The sequence below is a fragment of the Rhipicephalus sanguineus genome, chromosome 3 (genome assembly GCF_013339695.2).
Source record: "Rhipicephalus sanguineus isolate Rsan-2018 chromosome 3, BIME_Rsan_1.4, whole genome shotgun sequence".
Taxonomy (NCBI): domain Eukaryota; kingdom Metazoa; phylum Arthropoda; class Arachnida; order Ixodida; family Ixodidae; genus Rhipicephalus; species Rhipicephalus sanguineus.
Window position 1 is genome coordinate 233,449,190 of NC_051178.1, and position 26,556 is coordinate 233,475,745.

Genomic DNA, 26,556 nt, shown 5'->3' on the forward strand with positions numbered 1-26,556 from the left:
AATGTGTCGTGCTCGTTGCTTGAATCTTCTATGCATGTTTACACGTATATGTATTGCAGGCAACGACATGGGTGCTGCGCTGGAGGCATCAGTCAAGAGCCCCAATACCTTGCTTCGGATGCCAATCGGGTTGTGGTGAACAGACCATGATCGGACTGGCGCCAACACTGTACGCCTACCAATATCTGAAGACTGTCGATCTCATTTCTCCTGAGGACGAGAACAGGGCGCTGGGCTTTATTCGAAAAGGTATGTATGGGATTTTGTCTTGTATATACAAAATACGTAGCTAATACTCTGCTGGTATGTGAGCCAAGCTAGTTCAGCGCAATATACAGGAATCATCCTGTTTCGATAGGGCATTCAAATTTCTGGAAACTATGTCTATGTCACTTTGAGCACTAAACACTCAAAAAGGAAGAGTGGTACTGTCCATAAGAAAAAATCACTATTCATGCCAGCGAAGGCGCAGCTTTAAACTTAGAAATGCTTGTTGCTGGGATAGTTGTTACATGCTTATACTGGAATACGCCCTTTTCTGTTTCGTGTCTAATCTATGATGGTTGCGCATCTTTTTGTATTCCAGTAAGCTTTAAACGTATACGCTGGGAAAGGGTGAGGTCAAGGTAGATGTAGTTTTGAGGAAGGGGCACGCAAAATAAATTGTAGCGTTAAAAATTTGAAGTTTACTTACTGAATGTTCATTTTAGCATTAAACTACATGCCTAAAAAGAATTCACTCAGCAGGTGGATATGTTACGGTTTTCGGCAGGAGGAAAGGGGACGAGATGGTGAGGGGAAGTTGAAAGCTGCAACCGAGCGCACCCATGCCCTCCCGTAATTGACGCCTTTGCATGCCAGAATTCGAACTGCATTTCTTCAACATTGCGTCCGCCTGTGTACGTTGCTGCCATAGAATGTGGAACGGATGGTTCAACCACTGACCGAATCCTGCTGTAGTTTCGAATCGTAGCTTACCGCTTTAATCGGAACAGATTTGTTGACACCACCTCTTTCGAACCTCTGTCGTACAGACGCAACGACGAAGCGGGGACCTTACGGATGGCGTTCATTTAGCGCATAGCTGTTTTTCGTATGCACCACGTTTTGTATGCACGATGTGACATGCAATTTTGCTTCCGCACGGCAACAAAAAGAAAATTAGTCGTTACCTATAGTCCGTTCCTATAGTGCCTGTAAGATGCGAGTACGTATTTGTATACTCCAGAACAGTATTACCTTTTATTTCCAAACATTTCAAGTATATGGAAAGCAACAACTGTGACCCTAACATCTGAGGTAGCTATGACTACCGTGCACACGAAAGATGATGTTTTAACCGCGTCTATCTGTCTCCACTGAAATTATGAAATCACTATTTCTCACTAGGGTATCAACGCATGCTCACTTTCCGAAAAGTGGATGGATCGTTCACAGTATGGGAAGGTTACGCATCCAGTCTGTGGTGAGTACGCTTTAACTACTATCCGTCGCTGTAGCCACGGGATCGCAACCTAAGAGATATGTCCAATAGTAGCTTTCGCGAGTATAGCGCAAGCAGATCGTCCCGTTGAAGCTCAAATCTAAGCCATGGGTTTAATGAAATGAGCTGCCAAGTGACAAGTTGACGCTAACAGCTGTTTTGAAAGCCTACGTTCAATATCTTAGTTTCGGAAAGGCAAGAATTAACGTTAATGTAGACACTATTTTTATAAAAGTGGTACTTTAGAGGTTCGCTGACAAGTCACAATTCACTGCTGAGAAATATAGCTACGATTGATTGATTGATTGATTGATTGATTGATTGATTGATTGATTGATTGATTGATTGATTGATTGATTGATTGATTGATTGATTGATTGATTGATTGATTTCATTTTACATTTTCTTTCTTTCCTTTATCCATCGTGACCAGAACCGCGAGCTCCGCCACGAGTGTAGCGATGAAGGAGCTTCACTTTTAGATGCGAAGCAGCTTTTGCGCTGGGCTGTGTCCGTAGTTCCATTGGCGACCGTCCGCTTTCTACCACCTAGTATAGCCATCTGAGCGCGCGCTCGCGCCAAGGAGAAGTCTTCTTCCTCATGTTCTACGACCGTCTTGATGATGATACGTGTAGAGCGCTTTAGGGGCACGGGCTGCCGTATGCTGTCCTAGCTTGGCGTAACGCAGACGAAACCATGTGTGCTGGCACGCGCTAGCGCGTTCGGGCCTGTGTAAGGGGCTGGGTAAGACCAATGCCACCTAGAAAATGGCAAGACGCTGTGGCCTCTACCCCTTACACTCTCTCAGCAATCATGTGGTGGCGTCGGGGAACGAGATTTTGCAAACGCGCGATGAACCAACGCGTTGTATCCTAGTCAGAACGCGCTGACACGCGCTAGCGCGTTCGGGCCTGCGTAAGACGCTGTGGCCTCTCCCCCTTACACTCTCAGCAATCACGTGATGGCGTCGGGGAACGAGATTCTGCAGACGCGCGATGAACCCGCGTGGCGTGCTCCAACAAGAGTTCGGGACGAGTAACACAAGCAGCAACTATCAACTTGCAAGGACGCGTTAACATCGGGCAAGGTGCCCGTGATGAAGGGAACTTTAAGTCGACCCATGCGCTGCTTCGCATGCCCACATGGTTTCCTTTAGTGGGAGATGGTGTAATTTTTTTTTCCGCAATTGTGGGAGATGATGTTGCATGCGAACTTATGCAATTCTTTTTGTGTCTGTAACTTTTATTATCTGTGAATTTTCGCTGAAAAGAAGTAGCCGGCGCCATGTAACGGCGCCATCCTCTCCTAAACATCGCATAATAAATGAAAAACATGGACGTGGACAGCAGGTCTTTTTAAATGCGAAGCATTTCTTAACGAACTTCTACGACTTTGAGCGTATCTATCTATCTATCTATCTATCTATCTATCTATCTATCTATCTATCTATCTATCTATCTATCTATCTATCTATCTATCTATCTATCTATCTATCTATCTATCTATCTATCTATCTATCTATCTATCTATCTATCTAGCCGCCTACGACTTTGTGCTCTCCTGGCCGTTCCGTTAATCGGATGTATACCAAATTGGTGTGTCATAACATGGCCTTATGACGAACATAAATGACAGGTCATATCATGGAAATCATGACACGCATGTCATGAACAGCATGATTTACATTCCACGGCCTTTGGGCTCCCTGGCCGTTCCGTTAATCGGATGTATACCAAAATTGGTGTGTCATAACATGGCTTTATCACGAACATAAATGACAGGTCATATCATGAAAATCATGACACGCATGTCATGAACAGTATGATTTACATTCCACGGCCTTTGGGCTCCCTGGCCGTTCCGTTAATCGGATGTATACCAAAATTGGTGTGTCATAACATGGCCTTATCACGAACATAAATGACAGGTCATGTCATGAAAATCATGACACGCATGTCATGAACAGCATGATTTACATTCCACGGCCTTTGGGCTCTTGCGGCCATTCCGTTAATTTCATATATACCAAAATTGGTACGGCGTGACAAGAGTTCATGACGAACATAATGACAGGTCCTAACATGCAAATCATGACGCGCATGTCATGTGCAGCATGATTTACATGACATGGTCTCGGGGCGCTCGCGGCCGTTTAAATGAAGGGATACATACGAAAACTGGTATGACGAAACATTTCTGTATGACGAACATAACTGACACGTGGTAACATGAAAATCATGACATGCATGCCATGTATGTCATGACTTACATGCCACGCTCATGGTGCATTCGCGGCCGTTTCGATAGCTTGATATACACCAAAACTGGTATTGCGCGATGTGACTGTATGACGAACATAAATGAGAGGTCTTAACATGCGAATCATGTTATGCATGTCATGTACGGTATGATTTACATGCCACTGTCATGGTGCGCTTCCGGCCGTTTTGTTAACGTGATATATGCCAAAATTGGTATGGCATCACACGAGTGCGTGATGAACATAAACGACAGGTCATGCATTTATATACCAGAATATGCGTTTCATTGGCATGGTGTACACTAGATTGTGCATGCATGCGTGCCTGGCAAACATGCGATATATGCCATGGGATGAATGATTTCATTTGGCTCAAAGACAAACAAGGCGATGTATGCAGCTGCTTGCTGGCTGCTTCGCATTACATCGATTCCCACAGTGCGTGGGATCTGCCGAATTTTTTTTTTCCTTTTCGCGAAATAATAACTTGGGATAAGTTTCGCACTTCTGCATCGCAGGCTTACGGCCTTCGTTGTGCGAAGCCTGTGTGAAGCACGGAAGTCCGTTCACATCGACGAGAACGTGCTCACCAAAGGCCTCAGCTACATCCTAACCCAACAGCGGCAAGACGGCAGCTTCCTCGACATTTACAAGCTACACCACGGCGACCTCCTGGTTTGTGCTGTCTCTTCCTATGCAGCGTTATTGTTTTTTATTCATCGGGGCCCGTATCCACAAAAACGATCAAACGCTAAAACTGTTCCCAAGAGCAGATGCTAGCAAAGCGTAATATCGAACATAATATTAGCGAAGGCGGCTTTCCAATTGCTGAAAGTACGTGTGATACTCTTCGTGACTTCGCCTTTACAGCAATAAAGCAAAGCTCTCGCTGCATGCATTCTTCCTACATGTGCATGTTTGTGGGATCTGCCGATTTTTTATTTACTTACCTTGAATAGCTGAATGTGCGGTCTCGGACGTTCCAAATGATATCGCGCGAAATTAGGACAGAAAGTGCCGGTGCGTGAACGACATCTTTTCGTTACGTTAACTAACCTAGACGTTCTATGAAGAACTCCTGCACGGAGATTTGCAAAAGAAAGAATTTGTCCTGGTATATGTAATCTGTACGCAGAAATATCGAGCTGCAGTATGGAGGTGCAGAAATTTCCGGTTTTGGACATGTTCGTGCGCGAACGGTTTTTATATTCTAACGACTAGCATTTTGATATTACCAGGCGTCATGCGTAGCTTCACTGTTGCGGTTCTCTTCTCATGGTGGCAGATATCCACTCCATTTTTGCCTTTTTTCATTGTGAACCGCTGTTTTGAGTTGGTTGATACAGACGAGGCTCTTTAACATTGCTGTATTACGTGACGATTGCTCCTTCTCTTGCCTGTTTCTCAGGGCGGCGTCACGGGACCGCTTCCGCTGACGGCATATACCTTGCTTACCCTTCAGGAATGCACCAAAGATGGTGTCGAGGTGAGTTTTGACATTGAACTTCAGAACTACTAGGTTTTCTTTTCTTCTTTACGCCAAAGCTGCGAAATAGACAAAATAGCACTTGCTCTGTCGGCACAGCTATACAAGCCCTCGATAGCTCATCTCTAAAAAAAAAATTATTTTCTTACCCGAAAGATCAATAGTTTTGCATCCATCCAAGAACTGAAAGGCGATGCTTTCATAGCGATTGCGAACTATTAGATGTGTACACGAAGCAATCAGGGTTAGTAGCTTTATCGGCCATGTAAATTCCGGTGTGCTAATTAGCATGAAAAGCGGAGTGGGGCACACGCACAAGCAAACATCAACAGATTTAACCCTGCTTGACAACGAAAACTACACTGCCTGAACGCTGGGCTGAAGAAAAGTGCCGGCGTCAGGGGGCGAGCGCATCGCGCTATATACATCTGTAGCTTAAAAGCGTCTACAAAATTTGATATTTCGCGAATTGCAGCGTTAGGCGCGCAGAAATACGGTGTAGATAAAGACATCCCACATCGAGACTTGCCCAGACTTTGCGCTCACCGCAGATTGCCTTCAAGATAGGGCGCGCGGGCGGAAGAGATGGTGAGAGGGGGCAGGGGTTGTTAGGAGACAGTGGCTGGAATGTAGTTAAAAAAAATAAAAGGCGGTGCTATCTTCCGCCATTGCTCCTATACTACACTTACCCAGATTTACACGCGACACACTGCAAAACATGTCATGCACCACGTGCAGACCTCCATAACACCGTATTATCGGCATGCCCATCAGATCAGCCCGAGAAAACCTCACACGCAGCATAAACTGAACCATCAAAATAAAGACCCCTAAGCAGTGGGAGGCTATACTGCTCAACGATCACCCAGAAGGCAAACTCTGGTGGTCCGGCTGGCGGAGGGTGCCGCCAAGGCACAAGGCCTGGCCTACGTCTGACGGAAAGGGGAACACCATGAGGCTAACCTTGCAGGCTCTGCCCATTTGAAGCCGACAGGGTCTTGTTCAATAAAGTTATTCTATTCTATCTCCCGCAACCGGTTACCAAGCATGTCTCAGCGGGAGAAGTGGAAACAGAGAACAGAAAAGGGAAAATACAGACAGGAGATTTGAATCAACGTGTGAAACGAGTCGGCGTACGTCTGTGGACTATGCGCAAGGGCGCGCGGGCCGCGGATATGCATGCACAGTGACCAATCTGCCCTATTGTAACCCACTAGCGCGCTCTCGATCACAGGAACTACTACAGTGCGCGGTCGTATTGGAGGAGAGTGCACCGTCAGGCCGCCATCCTTCTTAACTGACACTCGCAGGCTTGCTTGTTCAATTTCAGAATAAGGAGCACCGGCATCATACATTTGGGCAATATACAGATCATCACGGTGACGGCTACGACAACGGCGAAAAGTTAGCTTAGGAGTCTACATGTTCGCTGTCGTAATATTATAATGATGTCTATGCGGAACTTCCGGCTCGTTATTGCGGTTGACTGCAGCGATTGTGTGCCTGTGTTCTCTTTCCCTCTCTCGCATATCTTTCCGTTCTCTTCCACTACCCCCAACGGAGGATAGCAAACAGAATATTTGTTGTGTTTAACATCTCTACTTCTATTTTATTTCGTGTCCCTGTCTCTCTGACCAGATATGATTCTCCCCATTCTATGTCCGTGGCAATGAAAGGTGCCTCTCTTTATACGTTCATTTATCTACTTGACCCACGTCGTCGCTGAATCATTACGGGCACTGTGTGTTATCTGCAAATGTCATAATGTGACCGGTTGTCTCAGTAAAACTGACTGTGTCTTTTAGGTAGCAGGCCTGAAGGAGTCCATGGCTAAAGCTACCATTTTTATTGGAAGAGAGATGCAGCAAGACAGGCCTGCGTACGAAACATCTCTGACAGCGTACGCACTCTCTCTCGGCGACAGCCCCGCCAAGAACGACGCACTCCGCAAGCTTCGCAGCATTCTGCAACCAGGCCGAGGTAATGAGTACCACTGAAAATATCGTGGTACTTCGATCGTGTTGCACCTTGATTGCGTTTCCTCTCGTGGGTGTCGCGTCCAAGATAGTTCCAAAGCTGGTTCTGGCTTCACACAGACTTTCCATGTAGTGCTACGCAATATAAGTCTAGCTGTTAAACGGTATCATCATCTTCGTATTTGCGTAAACATACGCAGATGGTGGACTGCACGTTTCCGCTGGCAGCGAACCCCTGTCCGTGCAGGCCACTGCGTACGCCCTCATGGCGCTGCTCGAAGCCGGTGGGAGCAGGAGCAACGTCACGGCCCTCGTGCAATGGCTGAACTTGCGCATGAACCCTAGCGGGTCCCTGCGTTCCAGTCAGGTATGTCATGCGCCTGCTGTTAAATTAAGTGCTGTGCCGCTCTACTGAATACCAGCGTAGCACTCGCGCTTCTATTTTCTGCTAAAGGTTGGTTTCAAAAATGTTTCATTTTTTTTTAATTTCGCGCCAAAAATGCGGAGAGGTTTACCGCTCGTGTCTCCGAAATAGCGCCTTAAAAAATTCGACGAAAGTCTTATAAATAAAAAAAAAGAAAACATGAAACCGTGGTGATTGTTCTAATTAATGGTCGTATGTGATATATAGGTTACTTAATTAGGTTGAGTGAAGAAAAATACGAGTGAAGAGAAACGACAGCTAATTACGATCCATTTAAAAGAGTCGGCGCTCGCTTGCGCCGACTCGTTTGGATACGTCAGCAGTTGCCTGGCCGGATCCTGTAGGAATAAGACGTGTGCGCTCTTGCTCTGGCTCGCGTTCGCTCCATTCGCGTGCAGTGGAGGGAGACGACGGTCAGCAACCAGTCCTAGCGAACTGTGTGCGTTCACGTAGTCCATAAGTTTACATAAAGATTCCCGAAACTGTACATTCCGCGCACAGTTGCCATAACAGAGAGTTAACCCAGCTTGCTCCGCTAAGGACACCTACAATATTTTATCGCCTTTGTCCCTTTAAAGAAGGCAGAATTAAGGGCTTTAACAAAGAGGCCTTACCAATGAAAAGCTTTGTGAATTCATCCGGCGTTGTGGTATCGGGCAGCACATGCATGCTTCTTTTTTTACGTGCTCACAGGACACTGTGGTGGCACTACAAGCCCTGTCCAAATACGCCATCTACGCCCGGAATTCGGGCATCGACTTGACCTGCCAGGTGACGCGCAGCAATGACCGAAACTTCGTTCGCACCGTGCGCATCAAGCGAGACAACGCCCAAGTGCGCACTAGGATAGAGGTATGTATGCATGACACCAAATTTTAACACCAAATAACTGGATAGGCAAACTGGAGAGCAGGATACATAACACAGGCACTCCTAATAACACGTCCCTCAGAGAAACACGTGGTACTTTACTACTCTTGTCACCATCTCAAGAGCTTAACACAAGAACGAATAAAGCAGAGTGAAGTAACGTGGAGTATCTACCGGTGTGTTGTCTATGAAAACTGGTACGTACATTATAATTTTTTTGTAGCGTTAGCTACACTGGCCTAGCCGGAGCCGATTTCGTGTGGATCCTCATGAGCCGTGCTGCGCATGCGCGAGGATCAGTGTTGTCACACAGCTGGCTCACCGGAGCCGGCATCTCACGCGCTCTCCGCCACCGCCGCGCGCGACTCGCCGCTGCTGGTCTGCGCATTCGAGAGGAGTGACGTCGTAGCCATGGCAGACACACTGGCGCCGGAGCACGCGCAGCTATTCGCCTTCGCTGTGCAGTCGCCGTCTGACACTGTGCTGGAGCTGCTGGAGCCGCCTGATAGCGCCTCTGACTGGCGTTTGCAGGTGGGTAACGCCATGGAGAAGGAGAGCGCAAATGCTGCTCAACGGCGCAGAAGAGCCGAGAAGCTTATCTCACCGGATCCCGAAGTACTAGTTGCCTGGCAATTAGTGGTTCAGCGTACGATGAATGAACAGAAGAAGGCTAATAATCCTAGACAATCTGGAAAGCTAAGAATAATCAGCTGAACCTTTGCTACGCTACGTATATCCTGGCATAGCCGAGCTAAGCCACTGCAAATTTTTAAAGGCAGGATTGAGCTGATTCGCAAAGATTTCGAAGCTCTTTGAATCATTCTTCCCCCCAAAAAAATTTCAATTTTGCAAGTGTACATATACACGCACACATACAAACGAATGCCCAAGCATACATAATGTATGGTTAAGCCCCCCCCCCCCTTCCGCTCCCCGAAAAAGGTGCCTGGCTAGAACAGAGCCGTCCACCACCAGGCCGGGGAACTTAAGGATCATTGAAGAACTGGTAATGAGATTACTAAGCATTACTACTTAAGACGCAGGATATTTTCATTGCCACATTAAAGTCTGAACAGTGCTTAGGCAGTTTCACTGCGTCTATTGCAAACAGAAACACCTCCCGCACCTCATCACAGTAACAAAAATCTATCAAAAAATGCACGTCAGGAAATACTGAAACGCGTGCAATGGCATAATTGAGATCAGATACATGCTGGCGGGATGACTCCCACCAACTCTGAAGAAAAATGGCTTTACTGGAAGAAAATAGTTAGGAACTCATCGCCTCAAGACCAGCTACGGGCTTCCCAGAGGCCCACGATGTTGCTGAAGGGCTAGGCCTAGCGTTGCCATCGTGGGTGCGGCCCGGCTCGGCCTGAAAGCGTCCAGCCTCAGGACTTCTGTGAATAAGTTTTCACATGCACACACGCGCACACGCGCACGCACGCGAAGTGGATAAAAAACCAGCGGGAAACACGAACCACAGAGAGAGAACACGACGGGACAAGCTGGCTGCCACACACAAACATGCCACTGATACAGTCAACTTCTTTTCTATGCAATGTGCAAGACATATTGCCACTTTCCTCCTGATCATATTCTTTTTGATGACCACTGTAATTTCGAATTTCTCGCTGAAATGTTTCACGAGCGGGTGAAACATTTCACCCGCTCTTGTTGCGCAGATCCCAGAATTCAACGACAAGGTTTTCGTGAATGTCAAAGGGTCTGGAACTGCAACCATGTACTTCGTGACGAGCTACCACGTTCCAGCTGTTGGTGCAGACTTATTGTGCAAGGTAACGAACGCTTTTTTTTCGCTTTCCTATTTTTTGTAGAAAATTCTTCTATAAGATCATCGGCATATTATTGTCGTCAACTTTGTATTCAAAATATGTGATATGCTGCACTGCTTTTTCTATGCAGTGTATTCCACCGGATGTATTGATATAGTGCAGATGCAGCATCTCATGCCGGAATATAATCAGAATGAATTATTCTAGGACATTAATTCTATTTCCGTGAGGCATTCGCTTTGAGAGATCTCGTTCACTTGCGCAACTTACTGTTTTTCACTGTCTAGTAACTTTATAACTATTGATATACCTACCGAAGCGCTAAGTACTCCTCGCGAGCCTCAATACATGCATCAGCGTAGAAGATACTTATGAGCCCCGTGATTCTATTTGATGATAGAATTCGGTATAAACGTACATTGATAGCTTGAAATCCAACCTCTGGTGCCACAACCTGCAGGTTTAGAACATGGTTGACGCATATGAACCCCACAAGATATGATCTGAAGGTACAGACAGCCTTTGCAGCCGATAGCACCTTGACATGTTCTCTGACTGCATTAAATAACTTCAGTAACTTGCCATCTGTCTGCCAGACTTCGCCGCAACATGAATATCTGGTAGACAAACGTAAAGCAAGCATTTAAATACGTGTCTGACTAGCGAAATCGCAACTTCGGCACACTGATCTGTTCAAATTTCACCAGGCTATTCTCGTCATGCAGTCAAAACATTGCACTTCCCTTCCTTTCGCGGTTTCGAGGCGTTCAGAGCACAACACAAAACGGGCGTACTTTCTGGCATTTTGGAAATGCATGAGCACATAGAGTGCGTAAGCATTGAATTGCGTATTGTTGTGCTTAGGTGCTTTTCTTTATCTTATCTTTATTTCGATTCAATTGCAGTTCAAGCTCGATATAAACTTCTCGCAGAACAAGGTGGACATAGAAGAAGTGTTGAAAAGTGAGTTTATTGAGATGTTCGTATTTGCCACATCGTCCAAACGCGGGAAATTAAGGGATTTCAATGCAAATGTGTGTACAGGCTACTGAGTATGACCGTTCTTCGGCTGCAAGGTTTTCCACAGACGCATTCAAATCCAAAGTTATTTAGTGTTGTCCAAAGCAAGACCGCCTACAAAGAATACTCAAACTAGTCAAATATATCGTGTGAATGAACCTTGAGCATATTTTGCAATCTGCAATCCACAACGTAGCACTCATTTGAAAGAACTTCTCAGAAGGACAACTTAACTCTTTGTTTTTTCAGATACTAACATAAATCTGAGTGCTCGCAGGATTCATGAAATATAAGCCTATAGTTATGATAGCATGTGCATCTTTAACTCAATGTTTAGTTTGAACGAGATGATGACAACACGTCCAATAATCACATAACTGCTATCATATGTCTCCTAACCACACAGCAAATTCAGAGACTAATTACTATAGACATGTAATGCATGTTATAGACCTCGGAGTAGTTGTTTTGAAGCATATAATTTGTTCCTCATGTTCAAAGCAGTAAAACGATGGCATATACCTTACTAAAGAATGCGAGCATGCCTACCAAGAGCTTCGTGATGTTTCGGATACATTCTTTCTCATCGCTTTGTTTAAACGCAGATAAACAAGAAATTCAAGGAAACGTATGGAATGAAAGTGTGTGCAAGGTAAGTCTAGGAACCGTTCCTTTTAGAACGAGATGCATTCTGTCTCCGAAGAAAATAATGCACTAATGAAACTGGAAAGGAGCTAACGAGCACTCAACTAGATCGATTAGCTCCGGTAAGACCGATAGGCTAGTGTGACAGATATTTGTCTTTAGGTGTCAGGATCACAATTGTGTTACTCGGATACTATAAAAAATATTCCATTGCAGCCTGCAGTTTTTGAACAAGGTCGTTTTGAAAAGCAGGAAATGTGTTATTTACAAGAGACACGACCAGTTTTGTGGAACGCCTCGGTAATCTAGATAATTGCTTGTGCTTATGATCATTGTGCATTAGCGTAACAGTAAACAAGTAGCAGTGCAGTTCGTACTCATACTTAAGCCGCGACTGCACCGACGCCACTTGGGGCACGTCACCGCATCAAACATGGTCATGCCAACACCGCTCTTTGTGCAGGTTAGTTATCTACCGTGCGCTTGTTGTACTCGTACAAACGACCCATTTCTACTTGCGGTGTCGTGCCCACTTGAATTCATTGATTCTTGCCGTAAATTGTTTTGCCAGACTTGCTTATATTGTGTCAATGCCTATGTTGTTCACCTTCTGCTTGTCATTTCTGGCGACATTGAACTGAACCCCGGTCCCGGTACTAAAGATACAACAGCAACCCTGCAATCAATTGCTGCAGCAATAGCACGACTTCAGCATTCTCAAAGCACTGTACTTGCTGAGCTTTCAAACATTCGTAGTGCACAGAGCAGCATTGAAAACCACGTTAGCACTCTTTCTATGCGTGTTGATGCCTTAGAAAAAGTGGTACAAGCACATCCAACCAACGAGCATGCCGTATCGCTTACCTCAAACGACGAAATTTCCAGGCTTTCCTCTCAATTAAAAACACTAACGGAGAAGTGCGACGACGCAGAAAATCGCTTGCGCAGGTCGAACTTAATCTTCTTCGGTATCACGGATGCAAACGGTGAAACCTGGGAGCAATCTGAGGCGCACGTTATCTCCTTCTGTTCAGAGTATCTTGGACTGTCTATACATACCGACGATATAGAACGTGCTCATCGCATGGGCCGTTTTCAGGAACCTAAAAACCGCCCCATAATCGTAAAACTGGCGCACTTTAAGGTCATTTCGAAGATCCTTGCAACACTTCCGAAGCTGAATGGAACAAAATTTTCTATTCGAGAAGATTATTCAGCATATGTACGCTTGGCCCGAAAAAAACTGTACTCTTTTGCTAAAGAAAAGGACACCGCATTCAAAATACGTTACCACAAGTTACTGATCGACAAAAAGCAGTACACATATAATGCTGCTACAGATTCCGTAATCGAACTGCCTTCATAGCGATCACCGACCACTTCCAGGCCTCACCATATACCTGCTCAGCCTCCGCAAATTTCACCTAGCACACCATCTTTTCATAATGTGGCTGTCATGCTAACGAACATTCGCAGCTATTTACCAAAAAAAGATGCTACAGAAGCCATCCTTGAAGATAACTGCTCCGACATTTCAATTTTCACCGAATAATGGCTTACCGCAGATATCCAGGACAACGAACTCATCAAGAATAGTGAATTGTTTAGCGTCTATAGATTTAACAGAGTTAGCCGAAGAGGCGGCGGTGTCCTCGTTTTAGTCAAAGCAGTGATAGTCTCCCAATTAGTACGCGTGAATTGTAACCTCGAACTAGTGTGCATTAATCTGTCTTTTCCTTTTGGCAAAACCGTACTTGTCGCCTGCTACCGTCCACCAGATTCCGATTGTTCTTTTGTTGATGAGTTACACTCCGTCCTTTTACACCTACAGTCCCGCTATAGCCGTGCCAAGTTTGTGCTTTGTGGAGATTTTATTTATCCGGACATCAATTGGGAGGAGCTGACAGCATCTTCTCATCAGTCAAAAAGATTTCTTGAATTAATCCTTACATTTAATTTGATTCAGTGTGTTAAAACTCCAACGCGTGGTAACAATATTCTCGATCTTGTATTTGTCTCGGAACCAGAGTTGTGTGAGTCTCTATCGTGCACTAGTGGCCTTAGTGATCACAACTTGCTTTTCTTTAATCTGGCTATTCCAATTCCTACCCGTAGGCCATCATTAAAATATATTCGCGACTACAACAAAGCAGACTATGAAAAAATTAACCACGACCTGGAAGAATTTCTTCATCAATTCAGACTAAGTGCTCATGCTCGAACAGTTAACACTAACTGGTTGCTTTACAAGGGAAAAATACTGTCGCTTATAGATTCATATGTTCCACTTATCTGTATTCGTGGTGATGCTGATAAGCACTGGTTTTCGAATGCCCTACGACGGCTACTAAATAAGAAAAAGCGTCTTTTCCGGGCCGCCAGAAACTCAGACTGCCAATCCAAATGGGTGAAGCACTCTGATTGTCTTCGTGCTTATACAAATCTTTTAAGGCTTAAGGCGCTCTAAGAAGAAATTCTTCCATACAGACTTGCAAAATATCATTAGAAATAACCAAAAAAAAATTCTGGAAGATCATGTTACCGAGCAACAACTCTTCACAAAACATCAGTTCGCATGACCAAGATGGCACAAACGTTCCTCCTGATCGTTGTGCTGATGTCATGAATGACTTCTTTACCTCTGTCTTTACTCGCGAGCCGGCACATAACATACCCCACTTTCCCAACCTTAATTTAAATCAGATGCCTCCTATTGCCATATCAGCTGAAGGCATAGCTAAACTTATCAATGACTTGAAGCCATCCAGTGCTCCCGGGCCTGACGACATAACTACAAAGATTCTTAAAAGTACTAGGGACATCTCATGCCAGATATTACAAATTATTTTTAGTCATTCAGTATGCACTTCTTCAATTCCAGATTATTGGAAATTAAGCAAGGTCGTGCCAGTCTTTAAAGCCGGCGATCGTACTGATCTATCGAACTATCGACCAATCTCATTAACGTGTATTGCCTGTGAAATGCTAGAACATATCATTTATTCTCAAGTCGCTTTTCACCTGGACAAAAATTCTTTCTTCTTTTCTAAGCAACATAGTTTCCGCTCTGGATTTTCTTGCGACACCCAGCTTTACGAATTCACCACTGACCTTAACTTCAACTTAGATTCGTTATTCCAGACTGATATTATCTAGTTAGATTTTTCTAAAGCCTTTGACCGGGTCCCACATCAGCGCATGATGGCTAAACTTTCCTCCCTATCCTTAGATCCTTTAATACTGTCCTGGATTTCTTCTTTCCTTTCAGACCGCTCTCAGTTTACTGTTATTGGCAACCACCGCTCCAATTTATCTCAAGTTTTTTCAGGCGTACCTCAAGGCTCTGTCCTCGGACCACTTTTATTTTTAGTCTTCATTAACGACCTTCCTACTGGTGTTTCATCCACGATTCGCCTATTTGCAGACGACTGCCTTCTTTATCGCCGCATAACCTCGACCACTGACCAGAAGTTGCTGCAGAGAGACCTAGATATAATAGAATCTTGGTGCGCCCAATGGCTTATGAAACTCAATGTATCAAAATGCAAAAGCATGCAAGTGTCGCGAAAGCATTCCACCCTAGATTATTCATACACTTTACATTCTACTACCCTTTCATGCGTCAATTAGTACCGTTATCTAGGTGTCCTTATCACTGACAAGCTCAACTGGTCCGAACACATCACGAAATTAGTAGCAGATACATCGAAAACACTAGGTTTCATTAAACGCTCTCTTTCTTTATCTCCGAGTTCCACTAGAAAACTTGCTTATGAGGTATATGTCAGACCTAAACTCGAATATGCCAGCGCTATATGGAGCCCACATCAAAATTACTTGATTGAATTATTAGAAAGCGTCCAGAATAGGGCCACCCGTTTCATCAGTTCTGAATATAGTAATTGGGTCAACGTTAGTGCCATCAAATCATCCCTCGGTCTCGACTCCTTAGCCCAACGAAGGAAAACGCTGCGTCTAGCACTGTTTCATAACCTGTATCATAATCACCCGGACACTCGAACATCGATTTTGATACCAGCTTTGCGAACATCACGTCGACTTTTTAATTCCATGAGTGTGCAGCGTATAACTGGCTCTACAACCGCATTTAATAAGTCTTTCTTACCCTTGGCCATAGAAGAGTGGAACTCGCTTCCTGAATCGTCCATCAGCGTGACAGTTCAAAATTTAGGCAGTTGGTATTAGCTCACTTGTCAAAATAAAGCAGATGACTTCTTCACCAACTCAAACATGAAACTGGAACCTCTTCGAGCTGCTCCTTATTCCTAGTGTACAACTATTTTGCCCTGTACCTCTTCATTTTCATTCCTTTCCTTAATAATGTGCCTGCAAAGTGATACGATTTCATGGTCTGAGGCTCCGTAAGAATGTATAACGACTTTTCTTTCAAAACCAGTTCACCGATCATATTGTAAACACTTAATATGATGTTTATTATTATTATTTTTGTGCTTTTTTGTGCTTGTGAAACCATAACGCAAATACTTTTTTGAACACATGCAGGAACACTTAGCATGTGTCTATTTGTTTGTTTCAACTTCCGGTTTTGTAGCAGTGTACAGAGCTAACCTGCCTCTTTTTCGTTTTCTTTGCAATTGTGACCTTGTATGTATATTTCGCTACCCCCCCCCTTATGTAATGCCCCATCAGGGGCCCTTAAGGGATAATAAATAATGATGATGATGATGATGATGTATGGTAACGGCGTACATGCAGATGTAGGCGATACTTAAAAATAAGAATGAGACGAAGGGGGATGGACGACGAGTTTTGTGAATGCAGCGTATATTTGGCTAATGCATCTTCTGTATCAGAGCAGTGCTGTTGCCATTGCGACGGAGTAACGTCATGAGAGTAATTAAACGCAATGAAGCAATCGTTCAGCTATCAATGACAGCAATACAGGTAAATAAATGACATGAGCGCGAATAAGAGAGTACTGCATTTCACCCAAAGCCTATTTTTTACCCCAAGAATCGTGTCTGATATTCTTCTGTCGTCACTCTTTATATCATTTTTAGATGCGAAGCATCTTATAGTGGAGTTCAAACCGGTGGTGGTGGTGGTGTGCGGCGTGACCACCCCTGCTGCGCATGCGCATACCCTCTCCACACACCTCCTCTCCACTTCCCCTCACCCCTTCCCCCTTTCCCTCTCCACTTTTCCTCTGAAAAGCGGGCTAGACATGCCGAAATTCTCTCCTGCGCAACGCCGCGATGAGCGCCAGCGCATGCGCGTCCCCTCCCCCTCTCTCTCCTCTCCTACACTGCCCCCCTCTAGCGCGCCTGTCGAGCGCGTTCCCCGCTCACCCTGTGAGAATTAATGGCCAGGCTAGAGGGAAGACAAGACGCGCGTAGCGTTCCTCTTCGCGTTCCACGAGGCGAGGTCGGTAGCATGCCCAACGAACGCCAACGGAGCGCGATCGTGCAAGTGCTCCGGCTTCGCATCGCCTCATGGTCCCCTTTAACGTGAAATGGTGTAATTTTTGGATTCCAATCATAAACTACAACTGATCCTCTCAGAAACTAGGCTTCACGTTGCCTCTTTTGTTCTTTTTTTTCTTCTCTGTGGCTTGCTTTCTTTCCAAATTCAGTCCCATTGCTTCGGCCAATGTTGTCTGTATTGCGACCCAGCACGTATCCGGACAGTTGCAGTTTCTTTGCGAGAAGCACATCGTCGATTCCTCTTAATTTTTGCATCTAGTGGGAAGTTTGGGGAAAGGGGGAGAGGAGGGGCTACTTTGAAACGTCGCTTCCCTTGCTGGAAAACCCTACGCAAGGCTATGCTGGCTAAGTAAGTCGGTTTCATGAAACACTGGTTTCAGCGATGTACCATGTACGACTGCTTTTCCGATGACAAAGTAGATGTGTCGCATACAGCACAAACATTATCGGTTTTCTTCAAAGATCCCTGGAGGAGAATGTGAAAGGCATGGCCATACTAGACGTCGGACTTATGACAGGCTTTAAGCCCATTACGGCCGACCTGAATAAGGTGAGTACTGCCTTTTACGTGCAATGTCGCGGCCACCTAGAAAATGGAGACGCATATCTGGGCCACCCGTTTCCTTGGTTGAAGAACTCCAGTTGAGATTACTCAAAAGCAGTGAAAATATCCAGAGGCATTTAAGTCAGTGCTATTTGGCTTGGCCACCGACATTACTGAAAGTCTATTTGAGACGTCTTACGTTATTTTCTTCGCTAACGCAGGTTAATCAGTTGATGCAGATTTATATTCTGAATCCACAGTTGCGATGCATGGGACTACGCCGAGGGAATGGTCACGAATAATAATGTTGACCACTTAGCCCATGGTAACCTACAGAAAAATACCGGTACATCAGTGGTCTGCAGAATGCGGCAACTACCATCAGCTGAGAATCGAAACCCACAACCATTTGCATAGCGGAAGTTTCTCAAGGCCAATCATTCACTGAAACTTGCAGTGCATAAAAAAATTACTGCTTAGCATATGTATATCTCCCGGCATAGATTGCGCAATAAGATAGCAGTCGCCATGGTGAATAATTATCTTTGGTTCCATCAGCGCTTCGTTCTGGGCAGCTTGAAGGTGCGGGATCCGCCGTAAGAATAGCACTGAAAGTTCAAGCGGTGTTTGCCATAAGGAGCAGATTTGTAGCAATATACTTTAAGCTATGGCTGACAGAAGGTGCTACAGAAACTTAGAAAGGTAAAGAGAGAGCATTGCAGCGATGACGTTTCCTTGTTTTCGTGATTGTTGAAACATCCAGCTTTTCATCAGTGACGTGCATATTTTGAATCTGTACAACCCTCACCTCAGACAGTCAAATGTTCTTCTCAGCTCGTCGACAACAGAATCGTGGACAAATATGAGTTCAGCCAAAGGAGCGTGGTGTTTTACCTACAAACCATTCCGGCAGACAGAGACGTGTGCGTCGAGTTTGGCTTAGACCAAGAATTCGCCGTGGGCAAGCTGCAGTCAAGTTCCGTCAAAGCCTATGCGTACTACGATCCTGGTAAGTATCGATGAGCGTCGAAATGGTCTGCCGAACGGTTCACGTCAAGAAACCACATACTTGTCTTGTTTGAAGGATACTGGCAGTTAGAGTAAAACGAAGAGCCTAAAGAGCATTGCCACAAGGTACCAGAAACTTATTTGGGAGAGGGGGAGAGAAGCCTTATTCCTTTATATCTCGGTTCGTGGTGGATATGTGCGGGTATATGCATACATACAACTTTAGATATACCGTGTGTGCTTGAGTGTGTGTGTGTCTGTGTGTGTGAGAGAGAGAGAGTAATAGAGTATGTGCTAACAATGCGCAGTGAATTTCGTCTACATGCTTAAGGTGAAGTTACTCATATGACTGCTTTTCCGTTACGCTTTCCAATTTCCTTCCGTCATTGTATCTTCCAGATATATCGTGCACCAAGTTCTATGCACCGAACAGCACTAGCCCATTGCTGAAGATCAAGTGTGACGACCCGGGACAGTCAGATGTTTGCACGTGCTTGGAGGGTGAGATATTCGAATGTTCACGATAAACGAAAATGCACCACACATTGAGGCATCAAGTGTGCCGTGACGAGACCCTCGCTATGAATGAACGAAAGAAGGGGAATTTATCAAGCGCTAGTTCATCTTTTTTATCACTATTTTACTAGCACTACCATAGTCCACTTCCTTCGATATTAGCAAGGAAACTTATACTAACTGTGATGCCTTTTCTTCCGACAGGGGGTTGCCCACCAGTGAACGTGCCAGATATGTTCACGAAATCCAACGGCGAAGTTGTCTCGACACCGGAATGCCGAGAAGAAATGAGGTTACACGCCTGCGATGGAGTTGATTTCGGTGAGCATTATTTCGCATGATTCCATCTCACATGACTTCTTCGAACTACGGCATTAGCGCGCGTATATGGCTTGGGGTAACCAGTGGTATGCCGAAAAAAAATTAGTGCAGCTTGCACTAAGTCGCGCAAGGCTGTGTCACAGCAGAGCTTGTGGGCACCTAGCCGTTCCTGGATTGGCTAGGCTTTTACCCTCTAACCTCTCTTTTTCCCAACCCTTGGTGTGCTATATATGGCTATGCTTGCTCTCGCTGTGAAATATTTCCGCCAAGAATTTCTCTTTCTATCGTTATTACACTCTCTCTCTCCCTCTCTTTCATTCTCTCTCTCTCTGTACTGGTTCTCTCGGCCATCAAAGTTATTGGATCCCACGCCGGAAATATGGGCGCGCGTGTTCTGGAGCGATGCAGAAGACGACAATGAAGAAAAGAGTGCGTGCCGGTTCATGATGATGATAACTTTCTATCTACGACACACGGCCAACGTCGAGCATAACAGCTCTGCTGTAAAACAGCTGTTAAAGCAATACTCATGCCAACGGATGTTGTGCTTCAGCCTTAGAAATGCCAAACTACAACACCATTAAACGCAGCGCGAAAAGCACGGACACAGAAAAGAAGCACACTACACAGAGCGCTATGTAGTGTGCTCCTTTTCTGTGTCCGTGTTTTTTGCGCTGCGTGTAATGATGTTATCGTACCAACTCACCCAACAAGGCACCCTTCTCAAACGACAAGTTCTGTAATGCGCCGACTACTGCGATTTGCACGTTACGACGCTGATCATGAGGGTGTACAGCGGTAAAAGCGGCAATATCTTTTGCGTAATTCTGACCCCAGATGTTACCAGCGAGCTACGTAATGCCTGCTGCTTGTTGTAGATCTTGGAGGCCATAGCGGCATGGCACGACTGAAGCCATGTTGCTGGAAAGCTGTTAGGTAGCCGCCATGCTGTAAACAACCGAGGAAAAGGGATGGCCCTCAGCACATAATCTGCGTCGTATTTTCTATGCACGGAAATGGCGATGTTATGGTCATTTCACATCAATATATAAATGCATTTCAAATGATTAATAATTGTTTCCTCGAAAAGAACTGTCTGCTTAATCAGTCCATAAAATTCCTTAGGAATGATGGGAAGGATTGTGTGCTTGCCTTCTGAAACGAAGTTCTGCGAATGTAAAACGAAGTTAAAAGCGGTGACGCTTACTTCTCTTTCCGCAGTGTGGCTCGGCACAGCGCGTAACACGATGCACAAGGACGGTTTTATCACCGCCCGGTTCTCGATCGAGAAAGTGCTAAAACCAGGTAAGTTCGCAAAATATTACGCACGTATTCGCTGAGCTTAAAGGCTTTCGCTGGCATGATTTCGTGAACTTCGTGTATATAAATGCGGCCACCACAAGAAATGAATGCTGGAGACATTTCCGGCGCGTACGTAATTTCATCCGCGCCTCCAATATTCACTGTTATACTTACAATATCAGTGTAAAAAGTAGGAGGATTGTCGGAGGGGCTCGTTTACTGTATTATGCTCAACAATGAAACTGACAGACAATTAAGCCAAGGAAAGCATAGGGGACATTTGTTGCTTCTTAACTGTAGTGTAATGATCCTCACTTAAGCTGAAAGGAATTAAAGTGGACGAAAAATCACCCTTTCCGTCGGTGGGATTCAAACCCACAACCTTGGAATTACACGTCCGATGCTCTACAATTTGAGCTACAATGGAGGGTGCTCCCCCGTCCACTTTTTGTAGGGTATTTATGTGTGCTTAATATCTGGGAGTATTAGTCAGCGCCACCCGTAGCTACGGGTGGAACTGACTAACACTCCCACGTATTAAGCATGCCACGGGTATTAAGCAAGCTACAAAAAAAATGGCTGATCCCTCCGTCATAGGAATCGGTATAACACGAAAGTGAAAACGAGTAGTCACAGAAGTAGTTGATTGTTTATAGTGCATTGGTATATGAGAGCTTGTACAGTGTCTACTGTTGTTTGGCAGATATAGCACCACTTGATGTAGACGCACTCATGTTGAGGCCTAGCGGCACATCTCCGTACCGACGACTAACGCCCATGATCATGATTTAACCCTTGCGGTAGCTGAATTTCTTACGTATACGTGGACACCGCATATGCTGAATCCCGCGCAAATATGGCATCAACAAGCACATAGTAAACACTGATACTCGATATGCACTCCTTCAAAGCGTCGTGAAACGCGAAGAGAAACGCTACGCGCGTCGTGTCTTCCCTCTAGCCTGGCAGTTAAATCTCACAGGGCGAGCGGAGAACGCGGTGCGACAGCCAGGCGAGCGTCGGAGAGCTATTTTTCGATATGGATGGATGCTATGAGCGAGGCTTGGCTAAAGCCACCACCTCGCGGTGTGTTAAAGAGTTGACGAAATTACACTTTATCGGAAACCCCCCGAATGGGAAGGTCGTCGCAACGGCCCATCTTTTCTTTTTCTTTTTTTCGAGCCTGGTGGCCCACGTCACCACCTCGTTATAAAAGGGACGCTCATAGCATCTATCTATCCATCCATCCAAGAGCACTGAGTGGAAAGTGTGAAAGATACAAGACGCGTTCGTGTAGCCTCCGTTATGTGTTGGGCGATAGCTCGGTGAGCTAAACGCCCGCCAGCCATCGTCGCGGACCAAGAGGTCATGGGTTCGACTCCTACCAACGGAGCTTTTTCTTTTCTTTGCCATTTGATGGCATTTATTTTGCTGGCGCATTTCCGTGACGGAAATACGTCATGAGAGTCTTGGTGGACACCGGCATAAAACACTTTCGTATTAAAAAGTGTACGGGGGAGTCTTGACTACACCCACTTCGACGACGTAAAACAACGTCAGCGATTACGTGATCGGTACGCAGCCAACGACCGCAGTCACGGCTTCCTACACGTGTCACTGTACACGTCCCCGCATCGATCGTCGATCAGATCCAAGGCATTTCAAAGAGGTCGCATCGCTAAGCAAGCGGCCCGTATTCTCAAGGCTCGTTCACACCGGCGACTAGCAACGGTCGCGCGACCATTTGCGACTGGAAGTCAAAAAGCGACTCAAAGCCACCGATGTTCACACCTGCGTGCGACTTATAACCGTCGCCATACAGAATTCACGTCTGCTCGCATCCTAGCTCGTATTGCCATTGCCCCGTAAAATAAGGTGACGTCCTGTTCCTGCGCATGTGATTGGCTCAGAGGTTTGCGACTACAGTCGCGCGACTGAAAAATCGAGCAGCGAGCGACTCAGCCAAAGCAGTCGCTTTGCGACCAAAACAGCCATTTGCGACCATTTGCGACCAGTCGCTTTGTGACTAACTTAGTCGCGCGACCGTTGCTAGTCGCCGGTGTGAACGAGCCTTTAATCTTCGTGAGAATGGCGTGTTTCACACCTGCACCATTTACTGGTTCCCCGCACACGTCGGCTTGATCGAGGGAGTTGCCCTCAATCCCAACGAGTCCACCCACAAAGCGGCGCGCGCGTTAACTGACCGCACCGCTCACCTTACGGGCGACGACTCGGCAACCGACTTCGACGGGGCACATAAAGATTCTCCAAGCACGCACAACGAGGTCACCAAATATTATTACATGGCCAGAAGAGAGGTTCCACCTCCTCACCCCAAACTCAATAGAGCTCAGGCGTTCTCGTTACGATTATTGCAGACACACTCGTATCCGTCACTCGCATACCTTAACGAAATCTACCCGCATAATATACCATGACGCTTCCTGCACCGCATGTGGTCAGGAGGTCGCTACCCTAGCTCACATGCTCTTGGAGTGCGGGTCGCTAGGCCCGATCTACAGCAAGCCCAGATGGGAAGCCATGCTGCACAGCCCGAAGTCGCAAGACCAAATCCTGGCCGTCCGATACGCCCGCGACAGGGCCCACAGGCTAGACCTGTCGGTCCCCACGTGGGAATAGCCGGGTGGGCGCGGGGGACGCTCTTCCCCACGTCTGTAACGGACCTCAATAAAGTTGTTCTCTCTCGCTCTCTCCACGTGTCGCTCGTGTCAGAGCTAGAGTGCCTCGATGCGCGCGCGGGCATCAAGACACACTATAGTACCCTAGTCAGAGCGGCGCTAGGGTCCTTCTAGCGGCGCTGTGATGAATCGCGGTAAATGCGCGGCCAAAACCGCATCACCGCAGTGCCAAGGCGCCATTTCGTAGTGCAGAGGACCAATTTGCGAAGTCAGGGCTACGTAAAGTTGCCCATGAGCAACTTCACATCAGTTCGTGGACGAGGACGACTGGACAGGCGCTGGAGAGGGGCGTCAGCGCAGCGCTGGGATAATCATGAAATGTGAACCCCGCGGCTTTCTGCAGGAATTGGCGAACTTGTCTGGGAGACGTAAAAAAAAAAAGGGCGAAGCCTGTTTACTGGCCCTCTAAGAGCCCAGGTTGACACACAGGGGAAGCCTATAAAAATGATTTATTTTTTTAACTGTTGTTTTTGTCGTTGTTCTTTCACCACCGTTTCATGTTACCCTTCCCACTGCAATCACAGGCATAGAGTCGGACGAAGAACTTAAAGACAAGCAACGCGTGATCAAGGCTCGCGACCATTGTGAATCCTTCAGCATAAAGGATGGCGCAAAGTACATCATTATGGGCATGGACCCCAAGTACAAGGAGATGGATGACTTCGGAGAAGAACAGTGAGTGTTGATTAACCCTGCCTCTGTCCATACTGCCCGTACACTCCTGCGGTGTGTGTGTGTGTGTGTGTGTGTGTGTGTGTGTGTGTGTGTGTGTGTGTGTGTGTGTGTGTGTGTGTGTGTGTGTGTGTGTGTGTGTGTGTGTGTGTGTGTGTGTGTGTGTGTGTGTGTGTTTTGCTTTCTCAAGCGAGGCTGCAGCACTTCCTACAAGTGTACATATAAAAATACAAACGATACAGAAATTGAAGAGAAGATGGAGTCTTAAAGTGACGAAAAGTCGTTTAACAGGCGATGTCGCTGGAGCCATGTCCAAACGTTGTCTCCAGCGGCCTTACTCGTCTGTGCGCTCTGAATTCCTATGAGTACTTCTCTTTGCTATTACTTTCTGCTTGATATCCCTAGATTTTAACTCATACCGTAGTCTTGATTCAGCATGTTTCAGTCGTTTTTTCATTTGTTTCTTCCAGTGTATTTTCCTTGCTGCTTCCTTTGATAATAGTCTGACACAGCCGCTCTTTAAGGAACGACACCTTCCGCACCTCGCAGCTAAAAGCGACTATGTTCAAAACGTTGTCGCCTTACCTTTGCAGGAAGTCCGTCAAAAAAAAAAAAAAAAGAACTGAAGTGAACCTACAGTAATAATACTCGGTAATAAGACCTCGTAACAGAAACAACATAAACTATTCCAACTGCGGCTGCACTATTGCCCTGCAAGCATAAATGTACAAGGTGTCAACGAACACTAATGCTCCAAAGATCGTATGGGCACATAGTACTGGTTATTTTCTTTTCTCATTCTATTATTCTTTCTCGTTTTTCTTGTTTTGTGTGTTTCTTCTACATTAATATCATAATGATGGGATAGCCGGCTCTAACGTAGCCTCCCTTCCCATGTTTTGCACGATTATTTAAATAATAATATGTCTTCGGTACATTTAACATATCGCACTTCAGTTTGGTCAATCGTGGAGGAAAGACTTACGGCGCCGAGATATTCTTAAAAAAAAAACTTCATGCTTTTTTTTTCTTTTTCTTGTTTTTTTTTGTTTTGTTTTGATTGAAGAAATTGTTCTTCCTTTCAAAAAGTTGAAACTGTATGGGAGATGTGGGGCTGCCTTTTACAGAAAGGTCAGCGACTATGAAATCGTCATTCGCCTATGTCCCGGGTATCACTATTGTTGCCTAGCATTTAAGAAATGCTGAAATTGAATCTCACGTCTCTGTGATTATGCTGTCCCTCTTCGTGTGCTACTTAATTGAGGTTTTATAGAAAGCAGGCACGTAGCCAGGATTTTTTTTCGGGGGGGTCCCAAGGCCTAATTGTTCGAAAGAAAGTATTTCCATGGCAAAAATAAAACAAAAGTTGCCCGGGAATATAGAAGGCCGGACGAATTTCGGGGGGGGGGGGGCGGGCCCCCCCTTGCCTACGTGCCTGATAGAAAGAGTCGATTTCTACTACATACACTTCGCTTTCTTTCTCTTTCAAAGCTATGTCTACGTGATAGACAGTGACTCCGTCGTAATCGACCACTCATCGAAGAAGAAAGGTGGCAACAGGCTGAAGGGTAGACAGCGAGGACGGCACGGACAAAATGCGGCAGGAGATCCGGAAAACGAGCGTTGTGACTGGGATAAGCTTGTCGCTTGGTTCGTCAGGGAATTCTCAAACGAGAATACACGCTGCTACACCTAAGCAGTTGTTGATTTCACGCTGTTCTTTTTTTTTTACAAGCTGCATCCACAGCCATTCAAAAATAAATGCCCGAAAGGAGGAGGGACAAACTTTATATAAAATAAATAGATGTTTCGGGGGCCGGTGCTGGTGGTCACTGATGATCGGTGTCCTTAATCCGGGAGGCCGTTATCGGGGCAAGGAGTTACGGAGTCGCCCTTTATCGGATGCGCCTCGCTTGCGTGCTAGGCCGAACAACGCCGGCGCGCTCCGCATAGGTTTGGCTCTCGGCGCTATAGGAAAACACCACGCGGAAGCCCTCCTGGGCATTTCTGTGAATACTTTCGAAACGAGAGAAGTTTCTGCAGTCGAAATAATTTTGGACAAAAAGAAA

General features: G+C 45.8%; 1 protein-coding gene across 1 annotated transcript in view; it reads left to right on the plus strand.

The window, feature by feature from the left end:
* Nucleotides 1-26,217, plus strand: part of LOC119388397 (complement C3-like) — an 86,809-nt gene extending 60,592 nt beyond the window's left edge. The window contains 18 exon segments of the mRNA XM_049414330.1: nt 60-124; nt 126-249; nt 1,390-1,465; nt 4,262-4,418; nt 5,152-5,229; nt 7,035-7,209; nt 7,406-7,572; nt 8,323-8,481; nt 10,185-10,298; nt 11,201-11,329; nt 11,921-11,967; nt 17,888-17,975; nt 18,804-18,978; nt 19,377-19,478; nt 19,698-19,814; nt 21,036-21,119; nt 24,340-24,490; nt 25,979-26,217. Coding sequence (XP_049270287.1) covers nt 60-124; nt 126-249; nt 1,390-1,465; nt 4,262-4,418; nt 5,152-5,229; nt 7,035-7,209; nt 7,406-7,572; nt 8,323-8,481; nt 10,185-10,298; nt 11,201-11,329; nt 11,921-11,967; nt 17,888-17,975; nt 18,804-18,978; nt 19,377-19,478; nt 19,698-19,814; nt 21,036-21,119; nt 24,340-24,490; nt 25,979-26,183 — 2,213 coding nt within the window. The 3' untranslated portion in view covers nt 26,184-26,217.
* Nucleotides 26,218-26,556: the final 339 nt, after the last annotated feature.